The 24032-nt window shown below is 44.1% G+C and overlaps 1 protein-coding gene across 1 annotated transcript; it reads right to left on the minus strand.

Moving 5' to 3' along the window:
• Window positions 1-3218: 3218 nt before the first annotated feature.
• LOC135504632 (RNA-binding protein 38-like) lies at window positions 3219-21022 on the minus strand. Its single transcript, XM_064923369.1, has 4 exons — window positions 20516-21022; window positions 14480-14603; window positions 10526-10580; window positions 3219-6685 (listed from the first exon to the last, which is right to left on the minus strand). Exons 1-4 carry the CDS (start codon window positions 20723-20725, stop codon window positions 6331-6333), a joined length of 744 nt encoding a protein of 247 aa, XP_064779441.1. The 5' UTR covers window positions 20726-21022; the 3' UTR covers window positions 3219-6330.
• Between the last annotated feature and the right edge of the window lie 3010 nt (window positions 21023-24032).

The raw sequence follows: 24032 nt of genomic DNA on the forward strand, positions 1-24032 counted from the left end.
GCCTGTCCCTATCTGGGGACGGGGATGAGGGACAGGCCCTGTGTCGACCAACCCCCTTGCTACCCCCAACCCGTCAACACACACACACTCACTCACACAGACTCACTAACTAACACACAGACACACACACACTCACATTGAGACACACTGACTAAACATGCAGATTCAGACGTGTATTTATACACAAACTGTACACACACCCATACACACACATACACAGACAGGTTCACAACCTTCAACCTCAACATGCAACGAGACTTCTCTCCCTCCAACCTCACTCTGTATACTGAATTGGACATTGTGTTTGATAGAGGCGAACAGGGAGGGCCTGCTCCAACAGTCCCACTAACCCCCCCCCCCCCCCCTGCTCCAACAGTCCCACTAACCCCCCTGCTCCAACAGTCCCACTAACCCCCCTGCTCCTCAGCCGCACCAGGTCTACCCTTCACATATCCACAAGGACCAGACCTGTCACAACAGAAGCATGTGGGTGAGGTGTAGGTGGGCACCCACTGGGCACATAGACGTCAATTCTCACATTGGTTCCACGTTATTTCATTGAAATGACGTGGAAACAACGTTGATTCAACCAGTGTTTGCCCAGTGGGGATGTAGGTATGGGTGGGGTAAGAGGTAAGGGCATGGGTGGGCTTTGGGCAGGTAAGGGTATAGGATAGAGGGTAGGGGTGTAGATGGGGTAAAGGGGTTGGGGTGAGGATAGAGGGGCAACAGGTTTTTAGTCGGATAGGGTTGTGTTAGATCAGTGAAGATGGGCATGCTTTTTCCTTATGCATCTGATTTATCGCTCTCAATTTTTTTCCAGTTGTTTTCTGCACTTCAGACACAAGACGTGGATGTATGATACCATTAGATTTTTACCAGGGTTTCATTTTTCAAATCACTTCAATTTATCTCTGTGTGTGTGCGTGTGTGCGTGTGTGTGTGTGTGTGTGCGTGTGCGTGCGTGAGTGTGGGTGCTTCTACAGTATGTGTGTGAGAGTGAGTGCGTGTGTGCCTGTTTGTGCGTGAGTGTGTTTGCCAGTGAGTGTGTGTCCGTATGTGAATTTGTGTTTAATCGAGTTCGCAGAAACAGTACTTTTCATTTTGTTTTCTTTTCATGACCACTCTCCTGTTTGTATCATGATTATCTTTCATTACGTTATCAATTTTTAAGACATATAACTTATCCTCCCCTCACTGTGGTATTTGCTATGATATTCATTTTTACACAAACCATCTGCTTTTTTGTTCAGAAAAAGAAAAAAAAGAATTTGAAAGGAAATGTTGTATCCCAAACCGGACTGATTCCTTTCACTACAGAATGGCTGCGTAAGCTTTTCATGAAGTCTCCTTTTATGATTTGATCTTTAATGTCAGCATAAGGCAGTTTAAACCATATTTAAATGAAAATAAACCAAAAAAACTTGATACAAAATGTGTGTCATCGTGTTTTGTTAACTCCATTATACCAGTATGGCATTTAATGCCCTGTGTTGCGTTGGCTTGCAGTAAGTGGGAATGACCACAAGATGATGCTCCCCACATATTTCTGGCTCCCCTTCCCCCCAATTTGAGAATGTTGAAAACAACAAAAAAAGTGTTTAACCTCGTCTGCCTTTATGTTCATTAGAACTCCACCGACCTGCTGTTGCGTAGTTGAACCAAGAACTATATGTGACCACTTGGTTAAGGCGACACCGTTCTGCCAAGGACACCCATACCAGAGTGGCCACCGCAAAGCCCAAGAGCCTGAGCCGATCTGGAAGTTGCTGTAGCCCTGCTTGGGATATTTAGCCTACATTGGCTATTGGGTGAGACGCAGGGCCCGTTCTAGCTTGATAGGCCATATCAGGGTGGGAAATTGGACCTATAAATTGGGCCAAGTTGAAGTTAATAATAATGACGGCGGTTTTAAAACGAATTTCCTGCAATTCTATGTAATAATGATTTACGTTCACGACTTGGTCAATTTATTTGATGATTAGATCTATGCAAATACATTAGATTCATGAATAGTTCACACCTCTGTTTTCTTTTATTCTGTAACAGGGTATATTGTAACCATGTGCTATTGTAACCAGCTTACGTTTCGAAGCACTCAAATCATTGAAAATAACACTCATACAGATATGCTACTTTATACACCTTAATAGTCCTACTCATCACGTATTATTATTACAAATGGGAGATTATCACTTCGCGCAACGGCGCTCGTTTTAGTCAAGTTATATCAAAGCTGTGTTCATTTTTTTCCTCTTATTTTTCTTTCCTAAATTCTGTTTCCCCCCTGTGTTCTATGACCTCACTGGTCACAGACGTCGATTCAACGTCGGTTCAATGTCATTTCCTTGAAAGGACGTGGGAAACAACGTTGATTCAACCAGTGTGTGCCCTGTGGGAAGGAGCTAACTATAAACATGTCCAGACCATTATGAGAATACAACAATAGCAACATAGTTTCCCCCATGGGGACAGAGAGAAGTGAGCGATTGTTTTTAGCGCCTGCCGGCTACAGCTTCTCTGTGTCCCTGGAGTGTTTCTCTGGATCTGAAAGAGTACATTTGTTCGATGCTGTTGGTGCTGTACCAACCAGGGCACCATCAGTAGGTGCATCTTGTTAGTCTGAACTGGCTTCCTCTCTGTCTCTCGGTATTCAGCACTGATCAAAAACAGATGGTGTGTGTTTATTTTAGCCAGTTTCTGTGTCCCAATAAGTCTGTATGTGTGTGTGATGATGACTAAGTATGGCCATGAGACTCCTCCAGTTGACTTTGTTCCAGCTCTCACCAGCCTCCGGTGTTTGAGCAATACTGTCTGTGTGCTGGAGTATGGAGGGTTAAGGCTGTGGGTGTTCCCCACATCGATAAGACAGCAGCGTTTACCCCAGATACAACAGAATTATTTTCTGGTTGAATAAAGGGAAGAATCGAAGGAGTTGGTGTAGAAATGAAGTCTGTGTGTAATCCAAGTGTATGTCTTTCTTCACTATTTTCTCGAAATGTCTTCTTCAGAACTGATACTCCCACCACCACCACACACACACTCAACACAGATGTCCAGCACAGATGGTAATGGTAAGCCACCCAAACACTCCAGACCTCCAGTGTCCACACACGAGCAAAAACATCATCTGTGAATTAACCAGAGCATGTAGACCAACACTTAAATGCACCCGTCATGACATCTTGGTTTTCAAAAAAAAAAAAACAGTCATGTCATTTTGTTTAATTACAAATGATTTTTATTATGCATATTTTCTTGTGGTTGTATGGCTTCATCATACATGTGAATAAGGTGGTTATGTAGACAAGAGACTCCTGGAGCTGCTCTGTACCCTAAACTGCAGCCGGCCCAGAGACAATGGCACAACGCTGACTTTCACAATGGGGACTGACACTGAAGCTAACAAAAACACATTCATACACTGGCACACTCACGTGCACTCACTGCCTCACACACACAGACAACTACTGAATCACCCCCCCCCCCCCCTTCCCTGATAGACAACTATTGTATCGTTATAACATCACGTTACTATTCCAATACCAAATAGTACAGCCTACATTTGCCTGTATTGTTTTCTGCATCTGCTCACGTAAAAAAATACTGAGATAGTCAGTTACCCCAGCTGCTGTAGGTCTCTAATGATGATGAATATGGAAATAGATACTTTACTAAAATCTGCTTTGACGTGAATATCTTAGGGTAACAATTATATCAAAAGCATATGTTACAGTGTTGTCTACCTTATACATATTCATCCCATACTCCATTAGAATAATAATAATGGCATATTCAGTGAAATTGTGATTATCTCAATCTGCAATAATTTACTCACAAATATTGGAGGACATGGAAAATGGGAATAGAGCAGATAAGACGGACAAGCAGAGACGACAGAGAGTGCATAAACATTTTCCACTGGAGGTATGAATCTTGTAAAAATGGACATAGAACAAAATTCTGACGTCGAGAATAGAATGTACAGAGGTGATAAGGCCACATACAGAAAGGTATTCCTTAAGAATGTCCAGAAGAGGATACTGCCCATCTACAGTGCCTTCAGAAAGTATTCCCTTGGACTTTTCCCCACATTTTGTTGCGTTACAGCCTGAATTTAAAAAAGGATTAAATTGAGAATTTGTCACTGGCCTTACACACCATATGGGGATAATGTCAAACTTATGTTTTTAAACATTTTCTCAGTTGAGTAGTGAAGTTCAAAACACAGATTTAACCACAAACACCAGGGAGGTATTTTTTGAATATCCCTTTTAGCATGGTTAAGTTATTAATCACACTTTGGAAGATGTATCAATACATGCGGTCATTACAAAGATAACTCAGTTGCCGGAGAAGAAGGGACCCGCATTACGGATTTCACCATGAGGCCAAGGGTGAGTTTGTGATCGGAGAAAACTGAGGATGGATCAACAACATTACAGTTACTCCACAATAGTACCCAATTGACAGAGTCAAAAGAAGGAAGCCTGTACAGAATAAAAAATATTACAAAACATGCATCCTGTTTGCCAACAAGGCACTAAAGTAATACTGCAAAACATGTGTCAAAGCAATTCATTTTATGTCCTGAATACAAAGTGTTACGTTTGGGGCAAATCAAATACAACACATTGCTAAGTACCACTCTACATCTTTTCAAGCATAGTGGTGGCTGCATCATGTTATGGGTATGCTTGTAATCATTAAGGACTGGGGAGTTTTTCAGGATGAAAAAAAAATGGAGCTAAGCATAGGCAAAATCCTGGTTCAGTCTGCTTTCCACCAGACATTGGGAGATTAATTCACCTTTCAGCAGGACAATAACTTAAGACACAAGGCCACATCTAAACTGGAGTTGCTAACCAAAAAGACAGTGAATGTTCCTGAGTGGCTGAGTTACAGTTTTGACTTCAATCTACTTGAAAAGATATGGCAAGACCTGAAAATGGATGTCGAGCAATGATCAACAACCAATTTGACCGAGCATGAAGACTTTTGAAAATAATAAAATGGTCAAATATTGTCCAATCCAGGTGTACAAAGCTCTTAAGAGACTTACCCAGAAAGACTCACAGCTGTAATCGCTGCCAAAGGTGTTTCTACAAAGTATTGACTCAGGGATGTGAATGCTTATGTAAATTAGATCTTTTCTTTTCAATAAATTTGCTAAACTTTCTAAAAACACATTTTCACTTTGTCATTATGAGGAGTTGTGTGTAGATGGGTGAGAAAGAAAAAATATTTAATCATTTTTTAATTCAGGCTGTAACACAACACAATGTGGAATAAGAGCAGGGGTATGAGTACTTTCTGAAGGTACTGTAAATCCTACTAAATTACTAGAGGGGGCGATAAAATAGCCTCTGAAATGTATGTAAACAGAAAGCTGTGAGTGCTATTATGTGATACAATATCAGTACTTGTTGCATTTACAATGTGTCTAAGTCACATTAACAGATATGCCCCAGTGTATGGCTGTGAATTCACAGAATTTTTTGAATGGAATGTTGGCATATTGGCAGCTAATTTGACAAATTTATAGAATAATTTCTCTAAACCTGGCTGGCTAGCTATCTAACACAGTGCTGATAAATTCTTCACATTCATTGCTTTACACAATACCTTATCACAGCACTGGCAAACCATGGTTGACCATCTCCCTGACCAACATGGCTGACCTTTGGACCATCATAAGAAGGTTCATGTCCATTCTAGTATTCTAATTATATCATCCTGCATCTGTCTCACCTCGCTAATGAAATGTTCAGCAGTACTTCTGGAAGAGTGAGGCAGAGAATCTGGTGAAATATAATGGCTATCCAACCCATCTTCGTCCAACCTTCAAACCCCATCCACTGCATTAAAGGGCTGCTCAGAAAAGCCTTAGCTATTTGGGTACGAGGGTGGGTGGTCTCTGCGGGTAAGGAGTGGAAGGTGGTAGGTTCTCGAATGATTAATTCTCCTCTTCTTGTGTTCTCATGTTCCATTGACTCCATCACGTTTGGCATCGGACACAAGGAGAGATCGTCAAACATTCATATAAACATTGGCGACAACAGCAATAGTAGTATAGTAACAACTACGATAAAAATAATGGATAATAACCCTAATAGAAAAACAGGAAGAAATCTCAGTGTGTTTTGTTTTTCTTTGTTTTCACAAAGCCCTTTGGATTCTGACCCCACTCTCTCCTTGGTTGTCGGGTGTCTCGTCCTGATGATGTCACAGGTCATAGTGCAATAATCCTCTTTGTTCCAAGTCTGCATACGTTGTCGTCATGTGTCTCCCTGCGATTACCCTCACTCACCTCCATAGCCCAGGCCCCCCTCACTGCATACGGTCGGGGTGGTGGAGGGGATATTGGAGGTAGGCTGCAGGGGGGGCAGAGAGGCCAGCGAGGGGGTTGAGGGAGAGGTGGATGGGTGTGGGAGGGGTGGGGGGGGCAGACATGGTAGGGCCTGGTGTGGCGGGGGAGTAGCTGTAGCGGAGGTAGCTAGCAGAGGGCGAGGGGGCGTAGGGGTAGTGCTCCAGGCCAGTGGAGGGGGTGGAGGTGTAGGGGGCATAGGTTGAGCTATAGTCCAGATACGGGGAGGAGAGGGAGGCCTGAGAGGGGCTGAGGTGGGACTGGAGCAACAGGCTGGGCTGGAGGAAGGCCTGGGGGTACACATACTGCTGGGCCAATCTGAAGAGACAGAGAACATTATAGATACAAGTGTACAGCATGCGGTTATACATTAGGAATGTATACACAGGCCTGAGGACACGCATATGGCTCAGCCATCATGGAGATAGAGGCACGTACACTAGAGTATCTATAGATGATGTACCACACCACTGTAATTACAGGGGACACACAGTACCCAGTATGCCCAGTGAATGACTGACATATGGCATGGAACACTCAGCTTTCGAAAAGTGCTAGCTTTAGCATAGTATTACCCGAATACTGTATGTAAAGATTTACGTCAAGCACACACAATGTGTAGATCAGGATCCTTGTAAAATAATACCGTAGAATGTGAGATGGGCACGTGATCAAATGTCTCTGAATGTCAATCCCTTTCATCAGGGGGATTGTAACAACTGGGTTTTTATAATTGGCTATTTTAGTGGAGAGCTTTGTCTAATTACGTCCCTGGGAAGCAGAAAATAACACCTGAGGGAAGGACTTCACCCCAATGCTCAATAGGTAGAGAGAAGAGACCGGGGGGAACGACTCGGGAGAGGCGAGACTATCTCTATGTCCAGAGGATATAGAGGGTAGGATACAGGCAACAAAGAGAACGTAAAGGAGGGAAATGTAGGGGAATGAGGAGACTGCCAATAAGAAAGGAGGGAGGAGGGGAGAGAGAGAGGCTCAGTTTGGATGGTATGCTGTTTTACAAGAGGGGCTCGGTTTGAGCCATTCTAAAGGCGACCGCATGCTTCCCAGCCGAGACAGTTCGGAAGGCGTTGTGCATATATTATCACCTTCGGTGAGGGTTTTTCCGGTTGTTCGGGCACACAAAACTTTTTCTAGAGGCAAGCCAAAGTCGGTAGCCGAAGTCTACACCCCTTCGTCGGTGATTGGTTAACAGTAGGGATTCTTCCATGAAGACTTTGCTGTCATTCAACGAGACATGCAACTCTCTTCTGATGTAATTTTCTTGAGGGGGGGAGGAGGGGAGGAGTAATACTTCATCAAACATTAGATGTCAAATTGTGTGACTAAGATCTCTTCTGCAAAAAGGTCAAAATTAATGACAGATGTCTTGAGTTATCTTAGATTAATTCTGGCTATTTTGAGGAAGTGTATACTGCTTCAGTGTCTCGAAGCGGACAAACAGCACTATTTCTGCTTTTTCTCTTTTTTCAAGCGAATGCATTTTAAGGGAGTATGCGGACTCGTTCGGTTCGCCTAGTGGACTTTGGCTAGCAGCCAGCCGAACTGAAGCATGCTGACACCGTAACACTGCCACTTCAGCAAAGGACAACACAACTTCACACATGGACACACATACACCAGCCCTCAAATCCTGCCTGCCTTCCCAGATGTGTGTTTGCATTGACTGAGCCCTATAATCCCCCCCTCCTCCCCTCAAACCCCACCCTGTCTCTGTGTTTCAACAGGAAACACACCCCACCACACCCGCCCGGCCTCCTCCTTCCTCTCCTCCTTCAAAAAAAGAACAGAATTTGAATAAATTGCCAAATCTCACTTCTCTGTCAGCGCCCTGCCAGATAGCTGAACCAGATGGTGCCTCAGCGGCTGCCTTGCCAACTCTGGGTCCTACAGGCAGCCACTGGACCACATTCTGACACCCCCCCCCTCCCCCCACACACACACTTGCATTCACACACACCTCTTCACAGCCACTCCTACCATTAGTCATGAGTCCCCTCTCCTCTTAAACATCCATGTAAATACACCAAGGCTGGGGACAGAAGCTCAGTTTATCTTTGTTATTTGCCCTTTACAATAGGACAGACGGACGGACCAACGGACGGACGGACCGACCAGACAGACATATTTGAACCCCGGGCCAGGGAGGAGAGGCGGAGCTCCCCACAGAAGGAGCCCGACTCTATTAGCTCTGAGGCAATGGTGCTTACTTACCGCCAAAATGATGAGTTTGTGTGGGTTTTTTTGGGGGGAGGGGGGGTTCCATGTGTGTTTTGACAGAATAGTCAAGACTTCATGAAGATAGATCAATCCACCCCATACCAAGTGACTCCAGCAAAAGATTAAGAAAAAAGGAAGTCCTTTTCATTGTTGTGGCAGACAGACAGCGACTTTATCATGATCAAACCCAGTAGAAGAGAGGGTGCACTTGTGCTTTAATTGTCCATTGGTTCTCTGAAGGAGACATTCAATCAGCCCACCATAATTCATTCACAGGCTCATTTGGGTCAGCCTCAATTCCCTTACCACTCAATATATCATTCAATAATTGAAAGCCAGCGGCTGCAATATTAATAGCCCTGCGAGCCATGGGGGTTTGAAGGGCCTATCACAATCCCTGCTCCCACAGAACACACACCCCAATCAGACTGGCCTCACAGAATAGGAAAGGATCATTTAGCCTAATATAGTATAGCACTCTTCAGAAATCATGGACAGCTCTGGTAATCTCCCTTCTGACCAAACAAATGCCAGAGAGATGTTTTATTTCTGGGTCAAACTAAGTTAGTTGTGAAGTACACTGAGTGTACAAAACATGCACAAAAGCTCTTTCCATGACAGACTGACCAGGTGAATGCTATGATCCCTTATTGATGTCACCTGTTAATAAATCCAATTCAATCAGACGAAGGGGAGGAGGCAAGTTAAAGAGGGATTTTTAAGCAAGACAAAAGATGTAAGTGCCTTTGAAAGGGGTATGGTAGTAGGTGCCAGGCTGCCACGCTGCTGAGTTTTTCACACTCAACAGTTTTCCATGTGTATCAAGAATGAGTGGTCGACCACTCAAAGGACACCAGCCAACTTGACAGAAGGAAAGTTTGGAGTCTACATGGTCCAACATCCCTGTGGAACGCTTTCGACACCTTGTAGAGTCCATGCCCCGGTGAATTCAGGCTGTTCTGAGGGCAAAAGCGTGTGCAACAAAACATTTAGTAAGGTGCTCCTAATGTTTTGTCCACTCATTGTAGATCAGTGTAATAACTTTGGTACCGAATATTCAGAACTAGCCTGCCACTTACCAGTATGAGTGAGTTGACTGAAACTGTTTTAAGTGTCAACAGTGCTCTTTCCCACAGACACACAAACAAGCACACGCACATCACATGCCACTGAGACTGTTCACCCATCTATCACACCCTGACTCACAGGCCAACCCCTCACTTCTCTACTCAGCCTGTTTTCACAACACACTCGTTCCCTGGAAGTGTGTGTGTAAGGAGGTGTTGTAATGGTTTGACTAGTAGCTCATCGACCTGTGTAGGTCAACCATGACCGAGAGAGAGTGAGATGAAGGAAAGATAGAGGGGGGGAGAGAGAGAGAAAGAAGAGGAGAAAGAGAGCGAGAGAGATGAAGGACAGATACAGAGTGGGGAGGAAAGAGAGAGAGTGAAGGAAAGATAGAGTGGGGAGGAAAGAGAGAAGGAAAGACACAGAGGGGGAGGAAGAGAGAGAGAGCAAGAGAGATGCAAGAAAGATAGAGGGAGAGCGAGATGAAGGAAAGATACTGAGGGGGAGGAAGAGAGAGAGAAGGAAAGAAAGATAGAGGGGGAGGGAGAGCCATAAGCAGGCTAAGAATATCCCCATGTCCAAATGTATCCATGTTAGGAAACAGCAGCAGGCCCGCCAGTTAAGTGAAGCAAGTCAGTGTCTGGATATTCTCACTGAGTTGTGTTCTCTTGTAACTGATGGTAGCACAGCTGGCTGAGGGGTCATTCTCAGACTCTATGAGACCACTGGGACTGTCAGTTACAACATGTGCCGAACACACAACTAGACAAGACAGATTGGCAAGAGGAAAAGATGAAAGGAAGAGATTAGGGGAAGAGGCCGACAGAGACGGAGAGAGTGGTTCCTTCTTACCCATACTGCCTCTGGATCAGGGCGGGATGGACCTGCTGCACACCGATGGAGAAACCTGTGTGGCAGAGAGAACCCAGCAGGGTCAGAGACCATCAGATACTATATAAAAACAGCAGTGAGGGACATCATCTGAGAGGACAAGATGGAAATCAGACCAGGACAGACAGACATACAGAGCTTGCATAAGGGACAGGGTGCCTGGAGGAAGAGATCCTACACTCATTTACTTTTCATCTCTCTGTCCCTCCCCTCCGTCTTTCCCTCCCTTGGTGAGCTGAACAGACTCTGGCACTGTTTAAATAAGCGAAACTGAGAATCTACGGGGACACTGACGAGAAACCACACACACACACAGCTCTGACCTCGTTGACTCCTGAGTTCACCATGAATGTGAAGATAGGAGACTCATCTCTCCTTCCTTCCTTCCTTCCTTCCTTCCTTCCTTCCTTCCTTCCTTCCTTCCTTCCTTCCATTGCGCTCTCCCTCCCTCTCAATATCTCACTACCTTCAAACTCCTTTTTCCTCTCACCCCCCCCCCCCCCCCCATGATGTTCTGTTTATCATGACTCCCTGGGTGAGTTGAGTCACACAGGACAAGAAAGAGTCAGATCTGTTGTTATTCCCCCCCCTCCCCCTCTCATGATCACCCCCACCACCACACACACCCACCCACACACAGAATCTCATCTCACACAAAATACCATGCTCTGACATCTCATCAACTGCATGTTTGGAGTGTAACATAGCAACAACACCCCAACAGAGGTACAGTATACTGCTGTGCGTCATTCACACATATGCTACATCTAAAAATGACATCCTGTCATTTATATAGTGGTGTACTAGATTTCATCCCTGTATTTTCTCCACAGACTGAGAGGAGAGTGAGTGTGTGGAGTCAATGGGAAAAAGAGGCTGGTGATTAACAGGCTGGTGGTTGGTAGGCTGGTGGTTAACAGCCTGGTGATTAACAGGCTGGTGATTAACAGGCTGGTGGTTGGTAGGCTGGTGGTTGGTAGGCTGGTGGTTGGTAGGCTGGTGGTCGGTAGGCTGGTGGTCAACAGCCTGGTGGGCAACAGCCTGGTGGGCAACAGCCTGGTAGTCAACAGGCTGGTGGTCAACAGGCTGGTGGTCAACAGCCTGGTGGTCAACAGCCTGGTGGTCAACAGCCTGGTGGTTAACAGCCTGGTGGTCAACAGGCTGGTGGTCAACAGGCTGGTGGTCAACAAGCTGGTGGTCAACAGGCTGGTGGTTAACAAGCTGGTGGTTAACAATCTGGTGGTAAACAGGCTGGTGGTTAACAGGCTGGTGGTTAACAAGCTGGTGGTAGGCTGGTAGGTAAACAGGCTGGTGGTAAACAGGCTGGTGGTTAACAAGCTGGTGGTAGGCAACAGGCTGGTGATCAACAGGCTGGTGGTTAACTTCTCTAGGGTAGGGGGCAGCATTTGGAATTTTGGATGAAAAGCGTGCCCAAATTAAACTGCCTGCTACTCAGGCCCAGAAGCTAGGATATGCATATACATTTGGATAGAAAACACTAAAGTTTCCAAAAATGTTCAAATAACGTCTGAGTATAACAGAAATTATATGGCAGGCGAAAACCTGAGGAAAATCCAACCAGGAAGTACTATTATTTTGAAAGGCTGTTTTTCCATTGAAAGCCTATCCACCATACAAAGATTTAGGACCCAGTTCACGATATCTATGGCTTCCTCTACATGTGGCCAGTCTTTAGGCATTGTTTCAGGCTTTTACTCTGAAAAATGAGGGAGATCCAGCACTTTCAATGAGAGGCCAGTGGAAATTTCCAGCCATGAGTCCTGCGCGTGATCGAGAACGCGCCTTTCTTGTTTCTCCTTTTCTATTGACGAAGCTTTTGTCCAGTTGAAATATTATTTATTATTCATGACAAAAACAATTTGAGGATTGATTTTAAACATCGTTTGACATGTTTCTACTAACCTTTATTGTACTTTTTTGACTTTTCAACTTGATGTTGAGAGCACGCATTGTGCCTTTGGATTTCTGAACTAAACGCACCAACGAAACAAGGTTTTTGGACATAAAGAAGGACATTATCGAACAAAAATAACATTTATTGTCTAAACATGGAGACCTGGGAGTGCCACCAGATGAAGATCAAAGGTAAGTGATTCATTTTAACGCTATTTCTGACTTTTGGGACACCTCTTGGTTGGAAAATGGTTTTTGTGGCTTTTTGAAATCTGACACAGCGGTTGCATTAACCTTTCTAGGGCAGGCATTCCGCTAGCGGAACCACTGGACAACATTCCGCTGAAAAGGAAGCGCGAAATTCAATAATATTTTTTAGAAATATGTAACTTTCACACATTAACTTCTTATGGTATAGGGGACGCTTGCGTCCCACTTGGAGAAAAAAAACTGGAAAAATGCAGCGCGGCAAATTCAAATAATGATATAACATCAAACATTCATTAAATCACACATGTAAGATAGATGCTCAATTAAAGCTACACTCCAGCCAACATGTCAGATTTAAAAAAACTTTTCGGCAAAAGCCTAAGAAGCTATTATCTGATGATAGCACAATGTCAACAAAGAGGGTAGCATATTTCAACCCTGCAGGCGCTACACAAAACGCTGAAATAGAATATAAAACATACATTATCTTCGACAAGCTTCTTTTGTTGGCACTCCAATATGTCCCATAAACATCACAATTGGTCCTTTTGTTCAATTAATTCCGTCCATATATATCCAAATGTCCATTTATTTGACGCGTTTGATCCAGAAAAAAACAGCTGCCAAAAAACGCAACGTCACTACAAAACATTTCAAAAGTTGCCTATAAACTTTGCCAAAATATTTCAAACTACTTTTGTAATACAACTTTAGGTATTTTTAAACGTTAATAACCGATCAAATTGTCGACGGGGCTATCTGTGTTCAATACAGCAAGTAAACAAACATGCTCCTTTTTACGTCTTGCGTAACTCTCAACAGTGTAACGTTGTTCCAGGATGTGCTTCTTCTTCGTTGCACAAATGAATAACCTCAACCAAATTACAACTGGTGACATCCAGTGGGAGTGGTAGGAACTGAAAACAGGTTCCTATGAAATGTCCCTTGGCAAAGACAAGTCAGGGAACAGTCAGAGGCAAAACATAATTTTTGAACAGTTAGTCCTCTGGGTTTTGCCTGCTACATAAGTTCTGTTATACTCAGACATGATTCAAACAGTTTTAGAAACTTCAGAGTTTTTTCTATCCACATCAACTAATAATATGCATATCTTATATTCCTGGCATGAGTAGCAGGAAGTTGAAATTGGGCACGCTATTTATCCAAAAGTGAAAATGCTGCCCCCTATACCTTAAGAGGTACAAGTCCAATACAGCAAATTAAATATAAACAGGCTGGTGCTTAACAGGCTGGTGGTTAACAGGCTGTGGGATGCGTGGTTAACAGGCTGGTGGCTAACAGGTGGTTAACATACTGGTGGTTAACAGGTTGGTGGAAAACAGGTTGGTGGAAAACAGGTTGGTGGAAAACAGGTTGGTGGAAAACAGGTTGGTGGAAAACAGGCTGGTGGTTAACATACTGGTGGTTAACAGGTTGGTGGTAGTCTGGTGGTAGACTGGTAGTTAACAGGCTGGTGGTTAACAGGTCGGTGGTAGGCTGGTGGTTAACAGGCTGGTGGTTAACAGGCTGGTGGTAGGCTAGTGGTTAACAGGCTGGTGGTAGGCTAGTAGTTAACACTGTACGAGCCTGACTACACAGCCCCCTCAGGTAGAAGCTGTGTGTGTCACCAAGTGTGTTGTCTGTGTACCGTATAATCTAGAGGAATGTAGCTATAATAGTAGCCAACAGAGTGTGTCATCTGCTGCGCTCACCTGTATGTCTGTGTATGAGAGAAAGAGTGTGTGTGTGTGTGTGTGTGTGTGTGTGTGTGTGTGTGTGTGTGTGTAACACCTGTCTGTGGGCTGCGTGGCTTGGCTCCCAGGTAGGCCAGGTTGATGTTAGCCTTCCTACCGTCGATGATGGGGTTGGGGTCTTTACATGCCCGCTCTGCTGCCCCTCTGTCCATCATAGTCACCTGACAGGAAGAGGAAAGAACACACAGGTTTGGGTGTCAGGAAGTGATCAATCCGGTAACTTGTATCTCACCAATAAATCCCTGTAATCCCAGTAAAGTGTATCAGTGTTCATACTGTACTCTTTGAGCTCTAGTAGATAGTAAGATCCTGTGCGGTTATTTTTTTATTTTTTTTATTTATTTCACCTTTATTTAACCAGGTAGGCTAGTTGAGAACAAGTTCTCATTTACAACTGCGACCTGGCCAAGATAAAGCATAGTGTGAACAGACAACACAGAGTTACACATGGAGTAAACAATTAACAAGTCAATAACACAGTAGAAAAAAAGGGGAGTCTATATACAATGTGTGCAAAAGGCATGAGGAGGTAGGCGAATAATTACAATATTGCAGATTAACACTGGATTGATAAATGATCATGTACAGGTAGAGATATTGGTGTGCAAAAGAGCAGAAAAGTAAATAAATAAAAACTGTGGGGATGAGGTAGCATAGTGTGTGATGGTAAAGTATGAACCAGAGGATTTCAGGGCTGAGCCGTCTGCTGCTGTGGGGGAGTAAGTCTCTCAGGTTAGGGGGCACCGGCATCCTGACCTATCACAGGGAATGGTGGGCGTCTGGGTGTGCAGGGAGGGGGAAGGGTATCTTTCAATTCTATCATTATTTTACTAACAAGGGGATGCTAAATAAGAGCAATCAGTAACATGGTACATTGAAACACACATTCATTGTCTCTCTCTCTCACACACACACACACACACACACACACACACACACACACACACACACAGCTGTGACTGCATCTATTACAGTATAGATTAAGGCATTACAGTAAGAGTAGTCCCAAACTCTGCTAATAAATGAGGCGAAGTGAACCGAAACATGAAATGAGTAACAGTACAGGGCACTAATGGGACTGCATTCTTTTTCTGCTTTTATTTCAAAGTATCATACTCTGGAGTCCTATGCGAACATTGTCTGTGCTCTGGACGGGTTGATTGCTGTGTTTCTGAAGGCTGCCGGGGGAATTAGACTGCTATGGTAAGTCAGGGTTGTCCGGCCTGGGCCAGAGACAGAACACGCACTGGTTGGCTTGCTAAACTCATCAACATGAGTATGAACAGGCATGTAGGGAAATTATGCATTGCTTTAACTCAGCTCCCCTCATCTCTCTCTTGTCTTTTTATCCATCTCTCTCGCTGGCACCCCCCCCCCTTTTCTCATAACCACACACAGCTTGACGAAGGGGGGGGGGTGGGTGGTGTCTGTCTGTGTGGAAGGAAGTCAAAAAGAAACTGCAGCCTTATCTCAGAGCGCCAACACGTCACACCTCTGTGACCAGGGGATTACCTTCTGCTAACACACAACACACAGCCTACCCCAGAGAGGGAGGGAGGGAAAGAGAGCATTGAGCTATAAATGGGGAGGGGGAGAGAGAGAAAGGGAGTAGGAGGGGAACAAAGGGAGAGAGACTGCACGAAAAACAGTACAAACAGAAGCTCCTCAGGGACAATCCAGAGACCCTATTTGTGGACGATTACAAGACTGGGAACATAAGCACACGACTCCTCTATCAGAGGCAGAGGGTGGAAAATCTGAATAGTGAAAAAGGAGGACTCTGAAACTGAGACAGCCTGGAACAGTGGCCGTGCAGGGCAACATCAAACACTTCCGACAGGACTTTCACAGAATCAAAAGAGAGCACAGCAGGAGAAGCTCTGTTGGTGACGACTCCTCCACCCAAAGTGAGTAGGTCCACACCCCCCACAGACGAGCAACCCCATGAGTAGGCTTTTGGCCTAAAGAGAAGGAACCCAGACCTCACCAAAGAAATCAGAAATACAGACATTGTCACCCTGCATGAAATATGGTAATAAGGAGACGGACCCACTGGTTGCCCTCTAGGTTACAGAGATCTGGTATTCACATCCACCAAACTACCAGGTGTGAAACAGGGAATAGACACAGAACAGTATATTTGACCTACAGTATTAGCTAACATATCAAATTCTAAAAAGTCGAGCGAAAAAAACCTAAGAAAACTAACAATGAGAAATGATTTGATGAAGAATGCACATCCAGAATTAAGAAACCTATCCAACCAAAAACTAAGAGACCCAGAAAACCAGAATCTACATCTTCATTAAAACAGAACCGAAATACGCAAAGAAAAAAAGATGGAACAGCATGTCAGAAAACAGCTCAATGTGAATGTATAGAACCAAATCACTTCTGGGGAAATTGGAACACATTAAACAAACAACACAAATAGCTACAGTATATAAAACAGGCAGGCATTGAGGCATTCAGTTAGTGTACGTACGATTGAACGTTAGGAATGGGCAAAACTAGTGACCAATGCATCTTTGAGCGTGGCATGATCGTCAGTGCCAGGTGCGCCAGATCCAGTATCTCAGAAACAGCTGTCTACCTGGGCTTTTCACGCATGACAGTATCCAGGGTTTACAGAGAATGGAACGACAAACAAAAAACATCCCGTCAGCGGCAGTCCTGTGGGCGAAAACAGCACGTTGATGAGAGAGGTCGAAGGAGAATGGTAAGATTCTTGCTAGCTAAAAGGCAGGCCACATACAGAAAAATAACGCCGCAGTACAACTGTGGTGTGTAGAACAGCATCTCGAAGAACACAACTTGTGGATCCTTGTCAAGGATGGGCTATTGCAGCAAGCGACCACACCGGGTTCCACTACTATCAGCTAAAAACAAGAAGGGGCTCTGGTGGGCACACAATCACCAACACTGGACCATTGAGAAGTAGAAAAACAAATCCCAGTTCCTGTTGCGTCATGCTGACGGCTGAGTCAGGATTTGGCATAAGCAGCAGGAGTCCATGGACCTTTCCTACCTGGTGTCAACGGTGCATGCTTGTGGCAGTGGTGACTGGTGTGGGGAATGTTTTCCTGGCACACGTGAGGCCCCATGATACCAATTGAGCAAGATTGAACACCAAGCCCCAAATAATTCTGGCTGTTCTGGGTGTAAAGGGTCCAACCCGCTACTAGATGGGTTTACCTAATAAACTGACCAGAGTCTTATATCAATGACTTGGTGAGGGCACTAGAACAGTCTGCAGCACCCGGCCACACCCTACTAGACTCTGAAGTCAAATGTCTACTGTTTGCTGATGATCTGGTGGTTCTGTCCCAAACCAAGGAGGGCCTACAACAGCACCGAGATCTTCTGCACAGATTGGTTGACTTGGGCCATGACAGTAAATCAGTAAGACAGAAATGATGGCATTCCAAAAAAGGTCCAGTTGCCAGCACAACAAACACAAATTCTATCTAGACACCATTGCCCCAGAGCACACAAAGAATTATACCTACCTCGGCCTAAACCACAAGGCTGTGAACGATCTAAGAGACAAGTTAAGAAGGGCTTTCTATGCCATCAAAAGGAACATACAACTCAACATCCCAAGCATTAGGATCTGTTTAAAAATACTTCAAATCAGTTATAGAACCCATTGCTCTCCATTGTTGTGAGATTTGGGGTCCGTTACAGAATAACGCCTCACCAAAGCGGAGCATCAGGTAGTTTTTTTGTGAGTCTAGGTGACGTCGGGTCCGGGTGCCGCAACCGGGGATGCCTCAGCTGGCTCATCAGGCTTCCATGCCTCAGCAGGTTCGTCAAGTAACAAGACCCGGTTGTCCAGTCAAGCATCCGTTTCCGAAGCTACCGAGGATGCCTCAGCTAGCTTGTCAGGCTCCCATGCCTCAGCTGGCTCATCAGGTTCTCAAGACTTGGTTGGCTCGGCAGGCTGCAATGCCTCGGCTGCTTCGTCAGGCTCCAATGGCCCGGTCGGCTCGTCAGGCTCCCACGCCTCAGCAGAAGAGACTGGTCCTTGGGACCGTCCCTCTGGTCGGCGTCCTGCGGTTGGAGCTGCGCGTTAGGGAGGGGGTACTGTCCCGTATATTCCCTTTCCGGTGCTTGAGGTCACCTGGCTGCTCAATATTAACGCACACCTGTCACCATCATTAAGCGCATCACCAGACTCACCTGGATTCAATCACCTGCCTGATTACCTCCCTATACATGTCATTCCCTTTGGTTCTTTCACTAGGAGCTATTGTTTCTGTTCCGTTGTTTCATGTCTGCATGCTACTCCTGTTTCTTATTTTTACCATGTTTGTTTGTTTATTTATTAAATGATTCACTCCCTGAACTTGCTTTCCGACTCCCAGCGTATACGTTACACTGGGGCTCTATTCATAAACACAAACAGATCCCACAGAACCCCAGGACAGCAACACAATTTGACCCAACCAAATTATGAGAAAATAAAAAGATTACTATTTGACACACTGGAAAGAATCAACTAAAAAAACAACAACATACCAAACTGGATGCTATCTGACCCTAAACAGAGAATACACAGTAGCAGAATACTTGACCGCTGTGACTGACCCAAAATGTAAAAAAACATAGTGAGTATAACCTTGCTATTGAGAGAGGCTGCCATAGCCTTTCTTCTCTCAAGAGCCAGGTCTGCCTATATGCCCACTGCCACAAAATGAGGTGGAAACTGAGCTGCACTTCCTTACCTCCTGCCAAAAGTAGGCCCATATTAGAGACACATATTCCCCACAGATCACACAGACCCACAAAGAATTTGAAAACAAATCAAACATTGATAAACTCCCTTATCTGTTAGGTGAAATACCACAATTGCTATGTGCAATCATAGCAGCAACATGTGACCCGTTGAGATGAAAACAGGGCAATCAGTGGAACACAAACAACATTGTAAATACAAGCAATATTTTTCTGTTTACTTATCTTCCCCTACTATTCGTACAACAACTATCTTTTACACATGGTTAAAAACACTTGTTCTAAACTGTGTAAATAAACTTGCGTGCAAATTAGTGTGATATATTTCAGAGCAAATAAAACCCTCACGCTCACATTATACACATATATATACATATACATATACATATATATTTGATGTTGTTCATCATTGTGTGTATTTGTCTGTGTATGAGAGGAAGTGTGTGTGTGTGTGTGTGTGTGTGTGTGTGTGTGTGTGTGTGATTGGAGAGGGAGCGGGTTGTTATTCAGGACTCTGAGATAATTGATGTTACACTTTGTAAGAGATAATCTACTCATGATAAAACATGTGACTGCAACGCCACAAACACTGCACATCCTTGTTGGCCGAAACAAAGTGTGCAACACCAAGTTAAGAACCAGTGCTCTTTGCTTTGCTGATTACACAAGCACCTTCAGCCCAATACATAAGGGAATGTCAGCAGCACATGTACAGATCCATACAAAAAAATGTAAAGGAAACGTAATGGTTTTACAGTTGGGTGTGGGAAACGTGCAGTGGGCCCAGCATACATAACTGAAACTTTAGCCTCACTTTCAATATGTTCTCAATTCAAGGTGGTTGGGTAAGCATTACAGTGGCCTAATTCGAGGTGACTAGGGGAACAGTTTGTGAAAGTATACTGTGATAGAAAATCTAATCTGGGTACTTCTTATCTATCACAAGGCACTTTCATCATTGGTTACAATGTAGTAACTTTGTTATAAGGCTTTTGTAATATAAAGTGTAATCAAAATAAATATCAGTGAAGCTACATGTTACCACTGAGTTTTGACACCAAAGGGAACAAAATATTGTGCGCTCAATAACTGACACTTTGGAACGCGCTCTGTAGCGCACTACTCACAATTTTTCACACGTTACAGTAGTCCACTTCCTGTAACCTACAATACGCTACATTTACAGTCAAATGAAATGGTTTCTAAACAAAGAACACTGGCAGAAAATAACAGCAGACATTCAGCCTGGCATGCGTCGTGTCCCGCCAAAGGAAGGTTATGGAGGATTTGGAAGGGGGTATTGCACAGCGTGTAAGATGAAGTAGGATACACTTACAAAGCCGTATCCTCGGGATTTCCCGGTTTGTCTGTCCGTTATCACAACGGCCTCGTCAATATCCCCGAACGTTTCGAAGTATTTTCGAAGGGATGCATTGTTGGTATGATAAGGTAAACCACCGACAAAAATCTTAGTGAAAGTAGTGTCATTCTGAATAGTGGGATGCATTGTCTCCAGACCTCCGTTAACAAATTGATGGAAAAGCATTTGTCCGGCTGCGTCCGAATGGAAAAATTAAACCGTCTATGGGGAAAAAACACACAATATAAACAGTCACAGGCGGTATATCAAAGTCCTAAACAACACAACTGGTGCTGGAGAGATGGAAGATTTAAATGCGCAATGGTTTGGTTTTCAAGCGCGCAATCAGGCTTGATTCGTCCGGGCTGTATCGATGCAAAAAAATACTTATTTATTCCATGCTTTGAGTTATATCGAAGCAGAGCGACCAACGTACGGGCGACACTCCAGGTCCTTCTTGACAGGTGTCTTGAATACTCCTTCGAAATATCTTACAAGAGGAGGGGGGGGGGGGGGGGGATATATATTTATATTAGGGAGTTTCAGACACGCCCACTCCCATTTCTGGCCAATACATAAGCGAAGCAACGCCCCCTGTGAACTTTATATGTGACGTTTTTTCCGCAGCTCACGCCCTCCCAGCTGCACCCTTACGTTCTCCTAACACCTGTCTTTGTCTTTTGAAGACACAAAGAACACCGTTTTATGCTGCAACGAACGAATCCACATGAACATACTTGACCGTGATCAATAGGTCATCTTAACGTGTAGGCTAATAGCCTAGGCTTTGATTCGACTCATGTAGGAGTTTTCAGCCTTTCGGGACTATGTCGAGTTCTAAGACCGTAAACGTATTACAATGAATTGAAACGGTGTGGACCTGGTTCCAAGTAACATAGAAACTGGCGCCCATGTTCATGGGACTGGTTTATTCTGAGTTGCTGTCATTTTATAAGTTCCAGGTTGCTGACCATAAAACATCACCTTCACTTTTGATTAAGGGCTATAGCAAACGCAAAAGGCTTGGCTAGAGACAGTAACGCCCATAAAACGTCAGTTGAGGTGAGAGGAAATTGAGACGATTAAAGACAAAAGCGCACGCCAGGGGTGACCATTCACAGGAAAGACCAGATAAAAGGTTGTAATGTTGAGGTGACCATGTATTCTCTCCCGCTCAATTCAAAGGGCTTTATTGGCATGGGAAACATATGTTTACATTGCCAAAGCAAGTGGAATGGATAAACCGAAGTGAAATAAACAACCGGAAATTAACAGTAAACATTGCACTCACAAAAGTATCAAAGGTATAGAGACATTACACACCATATTATGGCTGTTTATAGTGTTGTAACAATGTGCAAATAGTTGAAGTGCAAAAAGGAAAATAGATAGTCATGAATATGGGTTGTATTTACAGTGATTGTTTTTCACTGGTTGCTCTTGTCTTGTGGCAACAGGTCACAAATCTTGCTGCTGTGGTGGCACACTGGTATTTCACCGAATAGATATGGGAGTTTATCCAAATTTGAGTTGTTTTTGATTTTTTTGTGTGTCTGAGTAAAATATGTGTCTCTAATATGGTCATGCATTTGACAGGAGGTTAGGAAGTGCAGCTCAGTTTTTTGTTTTCTCATGATTTGGTTGGGTGTAATTGTGTGGCTGTCCTGGGCCTCTGTGGGGTCTGTTTGTGAACAGAGCTCTATGCCCAGCTTGCTTAGGGGACTCTTCTTTACGTTAATCTCTCTGTAGGTGTATAAACACTAATTCTGCTCTGCATGCATTATTTGGTGTTGTACACAGAGGATGTTGCTGCCGAATTCAGCATGCAGTCTCAATTTGGTGTTTGTCCAATTTTGTAAATTCTTGGTTGGTGAGCGGACCCCAGATCTCACAACCATAACTGATTCTATAACTGATTCAAGTATTTTTTTGCCAGATCCTAATTGGGATGTCAAAATGTATGTTCCTTTTGATTGCGTAGAAGCCCCTTCTTGCATCATTCACAGCTTTGTGGAAGTTACCTGTAGTGCTGATGTTTAGGCCAAGGTATGTATCGTTTTTTGTGTGGTCTAGGGCAACGCTGTCTAGATGGAATTTGTGGTCCTGGCAACTGGACCTTATTTTTGTATTACTGAGATGCACTGTCAGGGCCCACACAAACACTCTCTCTTTCTCTCTCTCACACACACACACACACACACACACACACACACACACACACACACACACACACACATTGGTGGCACCTTAAGTGGGGAGGACGGGCTGGAGCGGAATGGTATTAAATGCATCAAACACATGACCATTCCATTTGCTCCGTTCCAGACATTATTATGAGCAGTCCTCCCCTCAGCAGCCTCCACTGACACACATAGGTGTCATGCCCGTAGGGGACACGTGACCCCTCAGATATGTTCTGTTAAGAAAAAATAATAATGTTGTTTCTCTGTAAAACTACTAGCCACCTAGGAATTTTATGAAGCTTTAGCTAGCCCAGATAGGTTACCAATCTCCAAACCTCAGAACTAGCTACCAAGAACCCATTTTAGGCCATCAATCAAGTGAGAGTAACTAGCTTGTCTAACTCTCTTCGCTGGCATGCCTGCTGGTAAGGTTGGTAGACTTCAGAAAAGCAAGCAAAAACTAAATGTACTAAATAAGACTCACATTCTTTCAATAATTTATCCAGATTTTAACATAGATGCAGAGATGTATATTTAAGTTACAGACAGCTCAAGAGGTATGCTTAGATACGCACAAAAATATTTTTTATTTATTATTATTATTTTTTTTTACATAGAATTAAGCATAATGATTATGGCAAAAAAAAGCAGTTTCAGGTGTTTGAAAAATTCTAAATTCTCCAACTTCCTGACCCCCTCCGGACCACCCCCAGGCCATTTTCACATACTTTGTGCCCACTCAGATTTTTAGGGGTGCATGACTACCCTGCACACATTTTTGGTTCTCTCTCTCTCTCTCTCTCTGTGGGAAAAGGAGGCCAATTCTTACCTTCAGTAGGCCTACTAAACAATGAGACAAAGAAGGGCTGAGACATTTCATTTTTTGATGACAGCGATAGGATCTTGGTGTGCATTTAGTCTCAAATTCATCTTTTGTTTGAAAAGGTTTGAGATTACCACTGTAGTACAGTGGCAAGGAGACCCCATATTCCAAATGACATGTGCTGGCACCTCTGTAGCCAACTGTACCCACCATCTTCCTCTTGACCCACCATACAATAACCCAACCACCCCCCATCAGACAACTCTCACCTCCTCCCACTCTCTCACCTCTGGGCCCCTAGTTCACGCAGACCCTCAGTCTCCAGACATCATTTGTATGCATATGATAAGTGGCCCTATTCTTTATCATCTAGTCCAGTGCTTTACCCTCTAACCCAAGATCTCATTCCCTTCCCCCTGGTCAAGCTAATTTGGAACTTTGAAATGTACTGTTACTTCAATGAAACACAACACACACACACACAATG

This window comes from Oncorhynchus masou, chromosome 18 (genome assembly GCF_036934945.1).
Source record: "Oncorhynchus masou masou isolate Uvic2021 chromosome 18, UVic_Omas_1.1, whole genome shotgun sequence".
In the NCBI taxonomy this organism is placed as follows: Eukaryota; Metazoa; Chordata; class Actinopteri; order Salmoniformes; family Salmonidae; genus Oncorhynchus; species Oncorhynchus masou.

Excerpts from the sequence above, each read along its gene's own strand:
- LOC135504632 (XM_064923369.1), bottom strand. The coding sequence starts at position 20,725 with ATGCTTTTCCATCAATTTGTTAACGGAGGTCTGGAGACAATGCATCCC. Across the intron at positions 10,581-14,479 it reads GCCACGCAGCCCACAGACAG|GTTTCTCCATCGGTGTGCAG; the intron begins GTGTTACACACA and ends TCTGCCACACAG. Across the intron at positions 6,686-10,525 it reads CTGATCCAGAGGCAGTATGG|ATTGGCCCAGCAGTATGTGT; the intron begins GTAAGAAGGAAC and ends CTGTCTCTTCAG.